Source organism: Chiloscyllium plagiosum, chromosome 44 (assembly GCF_004010195.1).
Source record: "Chiloscyllium plagiosum isolate BGI_BamShark_2017 chromosome 44, ASM401019v2, whole genome shotgun sequence".
NCBI lineage: Eukaryota > Metazoa > Chordata > Chondrichthyes > Orectolobiformes > Hemiscylliidae > Chiloscyllium > Chiloscyllium plagiosum.
In genome coordinates, this window is record NC_057753.1 from 14,137,681 (window position 1) to 14,148,279 (window position 10,599).

The window sequence follows — 10,599 nt, forward strand, 5'->3', positions numbered from 1 at the left end:
GGGGAGGGAGGAAAACGTTATTCCCTTGTTCAAACGAGAATATGGATAATCCTGGCAGTTACAGACCAGTTAGTCTTACGTATTTGCTGGGCAAATCATTTGGGAATATTCTGAGAAAGGGGATTTATGATCATTTGGAAAACCATCGTTTGATCAAACATATTCAGCATGGCTTTGTGAGGGGGTAAGTCATGCCTCACAAGCCTTATTCAGTGACAATACACAACGATGAATGTAGCGCAGTGGCTGTGGTGCACATGAATTTTAGCAAAACGCTGGATAAGTTTCCCTTAATGTAGGCTCATTCAGAAAATATTGAGGCATGGGCTAAAGGGAAATCTGCTAATCTGGACACTGAATTGGCGAGCCCATATAAGACAGAAGGGTGGTAGTAGATGGAAAGTATTCAGCCTGGATATCGACGACGAGAATTGTTCTGCAAGCATCTGTTCTGGGACATCGGCTCCTTGTGATTTTTAAAACTGACCTGGATGAGAAAGTGGAAGGGTGTGTTACAAATTTGGCCGAAGACACGAAAATTGGTGGAGTGGTAAATAGTGTAGAGGGTTTATGTAGGTTGTAACGTGACATCGGGGAGAAAGCAGACCTGGGCTGAGAAGTGGCAGATCGAGATCAATCTGGAAAAGTGTCATGTGATTCATTTTGGTCGATCGAAATTGAATACCGAATACAAAGTTAAATTCGGGATTATTCGCAGTGTGGAGGAACAAAGAGATCTCGGGGTCCATGTCCATGGCTTCCGAAAGGCTAACATCCATATTGGTAAGTTTATCAAGAAGGCGTATGGTGTGTTGACTTTCATTCCCATGGGTGTTGAGTTTAATAGCGATTATGCTGCAGCTGTGTAGATGCGTGGTTGGATCACACTTCGATTATTGCGTTTAGTTCTGGTCACATAATTATAGGGATGATTTGCAAGCTTTAGAGAGGACGCAGACGAGATTTTCCAGGATTCTGCCTCGATTGGAGGGCGTGTCTTACGGTTTTCTCATTGGAGTGAAGAAGGTTGAGAAGCGACTTAATAGAAATGTACAAGATGGTGCGAAGCATAAAAAGAATTACGAGTCAAAGACGTTTTCCCAGGGCGAAAAATAGCAATCTCAAAAGGGCATTATTTTAAGGTGATTGGAGGAAGGTTGAGGGCAGATTTCAGAGATTGGTTCTTTACACAGAAAGTGGTTTGTGTGTGGAATGCACTGCCAGCGGGTCTGAAAGAGTCAGATACATTAGGGATAATTAAGTGACTCTTGGATACATGCATGATAGTTAAAATGAAGGTTATGCAGGTTAGTTTGATCTTAGAATAGGATAACATTTTGGGATAACATCAAGGGCCAATGGGCTTGTTCTGTGTTGTACAGCTCTATGATCTATGCTCTCTGAAAAGCCAAGTGACAGCGATCATGGGGAATTGCAATGTTCAGATGGGCTGGGAAAATCGGGTTGGTCAAGCATTGCAAGTAAGGGAATTCATGTCATGTCTACAAAATATTCTTTTAGAGCAGCCGTGGTGAAGCCCAATAAGGACCAAACAACACTAGTTTTGGTGTTGTGTATTAAGGCAGACTTGATAAGGGAGCTGAAGGTGAAGGAATCCTTTGGAGGCAGTGATGATAACATGATTGGTTTTATCCTGCAATTTGAGAGGGAAAAGATAGAATCAGAGGTCCGGCATTAAAGCTGAATAAAGTCAGCTACAGAGGCATGAGGGAGGACCTGGAGAGGAACCAGCAGAAAAGACAGTGGAACAACAATTGTCAAGAGTTTCTGCGAGTAGTTCAGGAGATGAAGCAGAGATTCATTCCTAGGGAAAGTAAAGCATGTCACATGGCGGATGAGGTAATTTATCCTGACTAACAAGGGTCATCAAGGATAGCATACAAGCAAAGGAGAAAGCATATAATGTGGAGAAAGGCAATGGTAAAATAAAAAGGAATGGGAATCTTGCAAAGAGAAACAAAGGACAACAAAGAAAGAAAAAGGGACGGAGAAGATAAAAGATGAGTGTAAGCCAGCTCAACAATAAAGAAAGACTGTACTAGATTCTTTAAATATATAAAGGGCAAAAGAGAGGCAGAAGTGGAGATGGGGGCCGTTGGAAAATGACACCAGAGAGATACTAGTTAGGAACAAGGAAATGGTTTAGGTACTGAACAATTGCTTCACGCCTGTCCTCACGGTGGAAGGCATGAGTACTATACCAAACATTCAAGAGTGAGGGGGCAGAGCTCAGTATGGTGGCCATCACCAAGTAGAAGGTGATAGAAAATTTGAATGGCCTGAAGGTGGATAAATTCTTTGGTCCAGATGGATTACACCCAGAGTTCTAAGGGAGAAATCTGAAGAGATAATGGTGGCATTAATGGTGCTCTTTCAGGATTCGCTACAATCAGGAGGGTCCCAGAACACTGGAAAATCAATAACGTGACACCCCTGTTTAAAAAGGGAGTGCGGGAAAAATGGAATATTACAAACCGATCAGCCTAATTTCAGTCATGGATATGACCTCAGAATCCATTTTGAAGGATGAAAGTTCTGAATACTTGGAAGTGTGTGGTAAAACAGGGCAAAGTCAGAATGGCTTCATTAGGGGGAGGCAGTACCTGACAAATCAGCTCGAATTCCTTTAGGATGTAACCACTAGGTTAAGTCAAGGAGTGCCAACAGATGTTATCAACCTGGACTCCGATGTGCCGCACAGGATGCTACTGAGCAAAAGAAGTATCCATGATGTTAGAGGCAAATTGCTAGCATGGATGGGGGATTGGCTGCCTGGAAGAAGCTGAGAGTGAGGATAAAATGGTCCTCAGGATGGTGGCTGGTGTAAAGTAGTATTCTGCAAGGCTCAGTGCTGGAAGCAAATTTTTACTTTATACCCTAACGTTCGAGATGAAGGAACGAAAGGCAGTCCGTCTAAGTGGCAGACGACAAAAGGATAGTAAGAGAGAGAGACAGCATTGAGGAGGCGGAGAGGCTGCAGAGTGATTTTGACAGGTTAGGAGAGTTGACAAAAAGTGGCAGATGGAGTACAACGTGGGCAATTGTAAGGGCTTGCACTTTAGTAACAAGAACAGAGGCGTGGACTTTTTTTTTAATGGGGAGAAAATTCAGAAGTCTGAAGTACAAAGTCACTTGAGAGTCCTCGTCCAAGATTGTACAAAGTTAAACTTTCGGTAGGATTCAGTGGTTTGGAAGGCAAATGCAGTAATGGCATTTATTTTGAATCGAATTGAATATAATACCAGGGAAATACCACAGGTTCTGGTGAGGAAACAAATGGATTGTTATGCGCGGTTTTGGTACCAATATCTTAGGAACCATGTGCTGGCCCTGTAGGTAGCTCAGAGGAGGTACACGAGAATGGTTCCAGGAATGAAAAGCTGAACGTGTGAAAAACGTTTGAGGACTCAGGAACTGTACTCGATGGAGTCTAGATGGATGAGGAGGAATCGACGTAACACATGCAGAATGCTTAATCACCGAGACAGAATAGATGTTGGGAAGGTCCTTCGATTGGTCACAGAGATGAGAACCCAAGGGCACAGTCTTATAGTAAAGGAAAACCTGTTACAACGGAGATAGGGGAAACCTTCTTCCGCCAGAAAGTAACGAATCTATGGAATTCATTGCCACAGAAGGCTGTTGAGGCAGGTTATTGAGTTTTTTTAAAAAGACTGAGATAACTAGGCTCTTAAGTATCAAGGGGATCAACGTTTAAGGAGAAGGCGAGAGAATGGGGTTGAGAAACTTATCAGCCATGATTGAATGGCTAAGCAGACTTGGTGTCTGAATGGCCAAATTTTACTCCTATGTCTTATGTTCTTATGGTCAGCAACGGGAAGTAATCTCACGATCTCTCCGATCTATGCCTCTCATAATTTCGTGAACATCAATCAGATCACCCTTCCAGCTTCGTATATACCAAGGAAAACAAACCCAGTCAATCCAATCTCCTCTCATATTTTACACTTTACAACCAAAGCAACATCTTGGCGAATCTCGTCTACACTGCCTTAAATTAAATCACGCCATTTCATTAATATGGCCTGCATCTGTGGCATCATCAATGTTTTATAAATGTGTAACAAGTTTCTCTTTCACTTATCTCTCCAGTTCTACCAATTAAGGAAAGCATTTCACATGCCTTCATCGCCACCCTATGCACTTGGACGGACAACGTCCGAGATTTATGAATTTGTGCACCAACGTTTCTTTCTTTTCTTCCTCTGTACTCTCCAGCTACATATCGTTCCCTAGTTAGACCTCCCAAAGTGCGTCACTTTGTCAGTTTCAGGATTAGTTTATATCTTTGACAGTTCTGCCATTGTAGAGGTTTAGGGAAAACCCATAAAATTATGAGTAATGTAGATAAATTTGATTGTTGCGAAACAGTTCCCTTTATTAAGAAGTAAATAAATGCTGGGATATATAGTTAAAACATTCAGCAGAATAATTACGGACGAACATCCATTGAGACCACGCTTGTACACGCTTCCTATGCATGTATGAATCCAGATGAAGGGTTTGTGCCAGAAACGTCGATTCTCCTGCTCCTCGGGTGCTGTCTGACCTGCTGTGCTTTTCCAGAACCACACTGTCGACTCTGATCTCCAGCATCTGCAGACCTCAATTCCTCATTTATTTATTTACATATATACACAGAGACACACATACCTTCAATCTTTTTAGATTTTTACAGCATCTCAACAACTCCATGCCTCTCTTTCTCTACATTTGTCTTCATCTATTCAAATACTCTCAATGTGCAGTTTCTTTCTCTGACATTGTCGCCAACTATCTTTGCTGCTCTTAATAACATAAACTTCGAGCTCTCTGACTTTTGATCTTTCAGTATGTGCATTGTACTCTCTGTCCTTCGAAAAATAAATTCCACTTAGTGCTCTCTTTCTTCTGCTGTCTAGGCAACACTGACCAAGGACACAAGTCGTTTATTTACAAGGAGGTGCCTGGTTCATCCGTGTTAGTAATACAGAGAGTAAGAGATTTGAGTAGTGAAACGCAGCGGGAATCGAGTTGGTAAGGCAGCGTGAAGGAGATATGGGAGACATATTTGAAAGTGACGTTTCACTTTCCAAATAAGGGAATAGAGATTGTAATATACAAATATCCAATTCCCATTCAGACTTTCTTCTGGTTGTCTGCATGTTTCACTCAGCATGTAAACATTAATATGGCCTGCATAGGCCAGTGTCCATGGCCTATGTATTCCACCATTAAATTTCATACAAGCAACGTGTGAAAGTATGACGTCCCATCTAAAGTCAACAACAGATTTCAAGGCTGTTTTCTTAATAACCATTGGGACATGAGCATCGGTGGCCGCACACAACATTTATTCAACTTCACTTTTTTTCCCCGAGAGAAGGTGTTGATTTGCTCCCTTCTTGAACTCTGCTATTCATGCGCTGTTGGCAAACCCACCAGGGTGACAACTCCAGGATTTTCGTTTCTTTAACCTAGCCAGAGTGGATTCACAAATAACAGCAGCCTACAAGTTCAGATTGAATAACATCTTTAAAATATGACAAAAAGCAGAAATTTAACTGCCAAATGAGAGTTTAAGATCTGTAAGGTATATTCCACTGGTATGAAGAAATAACTCTTCAACAATTGGACCGTTTCTTTTAGCTGCCTTCCCTGGCTCACTGTGCCATTTTATGTCTCTTTGGAATGATTTTTAAACTGTCTCGGTGTACACCAACATTATTGAAGTCAAATTATCTGAAGTATTTTCCTAAAATGCACCAACTGTCCGCCTCTGAAATATGACAAAAATGTAAACAGAGAAACATTGATGAACATCTTTGCTCATTCATCCTAAACCGGGGGATTCGACTGATCAGTCATGTAGACAGGCAAAAAAAATTTTTCACTACTGACTTCCACTACCACAGCCACGTTAACACTAATTTTGCAAATTTTAATTTAATTGCCCTCTATCTGAATCATGTCTTTCTTTATAACTGATATAACCTTTCGTTTTATCAGCATTAATTAACTGTGCTAAACAAAATGCCGAATTAATGGAATATTTTGAGTTTTGTTTTGGTATGGCATGTTAATATAGTTCGGTAGTTTAACAAAAAAAAAGCTCACGTCCTCATTTTGTAAACAATTTTAAATCTCTTAGCGATAAACGCTATCCTTTAGTGTCCTTCGTGAGGCATACATGTAATGATGTTTCGATGGTAAATTGAGAGGAAGTGTTGCCATTTATTTGTCAATCAACCGACATGATTTTGTAATGCCATGCCTCCGTGACTGATAACTAGAAAGAGATATTGGACAAAATGGCCAGAGTTGATTGGAAGGCAATGGAGCAGGGAAGACGTCGGAACAGCTGTAGTGGGAGGCTATGTGGGTAAAATTGGACTTACAGCAGAAATTCATCCCAAGAAAGAAGGAACACGCGAAGGGAAGGAGGAGGCCACAATGGCCGAAACATTCTGACAGGGACTGCATAAAAGCAAAATAAAAGATATCTAATGTGGTGAAGATTATTAGGAAACCAGACGATTGTAAACGTTTAAAACCTGCAGAGGACAATTAATGCAAACAATACATGCAGTGAAGATGATACATAAGAATGGCAGCTGCTCATGTCAAACAGATTGCAAGGTTTAGATTTAGATACATAAAATATAAAAGAAGGGCAAGAATGGGCATTGAGCCAGGGGAAAATGACATTCGAAAAGTAGTAGTGAGGCAATAAGAAGTAGCAAATGAATTGAATACGTACTTTGCATTAGCTTTCGCAGTGGAAGACAACAGCAGCATTCAGAACGGCAGGAGAGTCAGAGGCAAATTTGATTGCAGTGACTATCACAAACGTCAAGGTGCTGGCGTAACTGAAATATGCAGCAGTGGATAAATCATACAAGCCGGTTGGACTGGATTGAGTATTCTGACAGAAAGGAAGATCAGGATATTGCAGTGGTAGTGGTGGTGAAAATTCATGAATCGTTGGAGTAATACAATATACTATAGGACTGAAAAATGTTTGCTCTAACACCAGGCTTTACGAAGGGAGAGAGGGAGAAGATTGGAAATTGCAGGCCAGGTAGCCTGGCCTTGATTATTGGGAAGATTGCAGTATCCATTAGTAAGGATGATATTAGAAGTGAATGGAAGATAATGCTGAGTATGCATGCTTCGACAAGAGGTGCTCATGTCTCACAAGTCTATTGGAATTATTTGAGAAGGTAATAAGAGAGTTCCACAAAGAACAACCAAATGAACGTGACCTATTCGGATTTCCAGAAAGTCTTTGACCAGATGAGCATGCATTTCGAGAGGGCAAAAATGCAAGAGTAGAGACATTATTCTGACGTGGCACACTGCTCTGGTCAGATCATATTTCGACAGCTGTGAGCGGTTTTGGGCCCTTTTCCAAGGAAAATGGTGCTGGCGTTGGAGGGGATCAGAGGAGGTTCTCAAGAGTGATGCGGGGAATGTAGGACTTGTCTTATGAGGAAGCATTAAATATGTTGGATCTGTAGAAAAATTAGTTTAGAATTATAGGGGAGATCTTATTTAATCGTACATAATGAGAAGCCGGGATGCAGTTGAAGAAAATAGGATTTTCCTACGACTAGGAGAGACTGATACCCTAGGGCAAAGCCTGATCATGAAGGAGTGACTCTTTAGATCTGAGACCAAGAAGAATTTCCTCAACCAGAATACGCTGAACCTATGCACCTCGTTGCCTCACAAGACCGACGAGACTAAATTATTTAATAACTATAAGATCGAGAATAATAAGTTGATGATTAGCATGGGATCACAGGTTAATTTGAGAATCCAGGAGACAGGGTTCACGAACCATATTAGTCATGACTGAATAGGGGAGTAGTATCAAAGAATCAATAGACAATAGGTGCAGGAGTAGGCCATTCCGCCCTTCGATCTTGCATCATCATTCAATATGATCTTGGCTGATCATCTTTAATCAGTATCCTGTTCCTGCCTTATCTCCATAACCCTTGACTCCACTATCATTGAGAGCTCTATCCAACTCTTTCTTAAATGAATCCAGAGACTGGGCCTCCACTGCCCTCTGGGGAAGAGCATTCTACACAGCCACCACTCTCTGGGAGAAGACGTTTCTCCTCATCTTTGCCCTAAATGGTCTACCCCGTATTTTTAAGCTGTGTCCTCTCGGTCGGCACTCACCCATCAGCGGAAACATGTTTCCTGCCTCCAGAGTGTCTAATCCTTTAATAATCGTATATGTCTTAATCATATCCCCTCTCAGTCTTCTAATCTCAAGGGTATACAAGCCTAGTCGATCCAGTCTTTCAGCGTAAGGTAGTCCCGCCATTCCAGGAATTCGGTTCGAATGTTTTATGATCTTAAAGTAAAAACTAGAAACATGAAAAATGAAAATGAAAAAAAGAGGATGAAATTTGAATGGCGAAGTATTAATGAAAATATGTACGGCAGAATTACTGTCAGACGACAGGAGAAGTGTCGACTCGAAAAATTTAAAACAAAATGAAAAATAGACATCACAATGTACATAGGTTCTACATCAAGTAAACTTAAACACTCAAATAGTTTGCAACGTTATAAAATTATTTTCCTTCTTCATCAATTAAAGGCTCGCCATATTTTGTTACTTTGTTGTATGAGCTGAAGTATATCCAAGCAGAAAGGTTTGGAAATATTCACAAAGAGATACATAAACATTTTAATCTGTTCATTTTGCAGAATGTGTAAATATTTCAATGTCACAACAGAGAGCTTGCTGATGCTGAATGTCGCAGCGTTTCCAGCTGGAAAACAGCGGAAGATATTTTGGGCTGACACTTTGAAGAGATATACGATGCAGATCTCGACTTAGCTGTTTTCACTCAGTGTGTCCCAATGACAGGATACTGTCTAGAATCCTTTGGTTGTATCTACTGTGGAAACAAATTACAAATGTCACGATTCTAGAATATGTATTGAGGCAAACCAGCGTGCTGTCAGGAGAATAGTTGAATTTTATTCTCCTTGTGTCATGTTCAGTCTCACAATAGCTGTCTGTCAAACATGGAATGTTGCAAAGCCTAGTGTGATTATATTTTGATTCGGGCATCTCAAAATGAACATGGTCTATGGCGAAAAATAACATTTGACGTATACCTTGCCTTACTTAATTGCTTTTATAGAGTTATTTCCACTTGTATTTGAACGAAAACTGTTTTTGGAAAATAAACATTAGCTCCACACACAGATGGCATCAAAGTATATGCATATTTCCAAAGAAAATTGAAAGAAGATGTAGAACAACAGTATTCAGCCAAATCTCTCTTTGAATGCTGAATTCCAGTACTATTTTCTCTATTGTTAGGAATTTGCCAAACCCTACAACCTGAGAGCTGGTGAATATGCCTTGCTGGTTTTTGTACATGCTGACAGCGTCCCTGTAACAGTGTGGGGCGCAGTGCACAATGATACGTTGCAGAGTCAGAGACACAAACTCGAAGGATTCTTAGTGGAACTGTTTTTCGTTCTTTGTCCAATGATGCACTGAATCTTTGACGGAAATTTTGAGCGGTCTCGCCTGGACCATTGTCATATCTCTTCAGCATATATTTCAGAGAACTCCCTGGATATTGAATATACCAGAAGAAATAAGGAAAAGTATCAGTCGTGGAATAACTGCAGTTCAGTGTAATGGTCTCTCCTTCCTCAACTGTTAGTTCAGACGGAACCTGGGATACTGAGTCGATTCCACTTGTACCTGAAATATGAACATAAAATGTATATTAAAATTGGGAGCAAATGCAAGCAACAAGCACGAGTCATAAAAATTCACACTCACCAGGCACAAGGACCAGTAGCATCAGTACGAGCCGTGAATAATACATGATTTCTCGTTTAAATGCAGGTAAAAATGCTGCTGCATTATTTAAACGTGATAACCGCAGTGCTTAGCGTTGAAGTGTGAAAGTAGGTGGAGATATCGTCAAATGAGGAAAAAGGAAATGCAGTTCTGGGACATGATTGGCTGATATATCATTCCTGCCACCATCTGTGCATCAATCTATGTCAGTTGTGTCCAATTACTGCATAATATCAAAAACCTCATGGCAAGCAAATTTCTCTCTTTGCGTGCATCTTTCTATCAGTATACGCATCTGTCTCACTAATTTTGTTTCTTACTCCGTTTCCCATCGATTTCAGTCCCCTGTCCTATTTCTCTCTCTACCAGGTCTCTAATCTTCATTCAACTGTTTCTGTCCTGGCTCATTGTTAAAAGAAGTGTGAAGCTGTTAACGCTGTCAAGGTATTTCATTTAATAATTTTACAAGAGCTGCTATTTTACTGTGTTTAATAACACAATACACAACCACGATGGCGATAGTTGCCTTTCAAACTGCTGATTTACGATCAAGTACGATACTTTTCAACAGAAGATTCTTCAAGAATTAGCGAGGTGCACAGTTATATATGCTGCAGAAGTTTCACATAAACTGATGCCTCGATTAGCTTGCCAATTAAATGCTGTCACAGATAGCGTCCTGTGTTGCCAGAAGCAGCTCATAGTGGCTCGCGGGCTATCAAATGGAA

At 40.7% G+C, this 10,599-nt stretch overlaps 1 gene segment (V, D, J or C); it reads right to left on the minus strand.

Annotated features, from left to right (window-relative positions):
- Positions 1-8,393: 8,393 nt before the first annotated feature.
- LOC122543717 lies at positions 8,394-9,921 on the minus strand. The segment is given in 3 exon segments: positions 8,394-8,405; positions 9,435-9,769; positions 9,851-9,921. Coding segments are annotated over 3 exon segments (393 nt in total).
- Between the last annotated feature and the right edge of the window lie 678 nt (positions 9,922-10,599).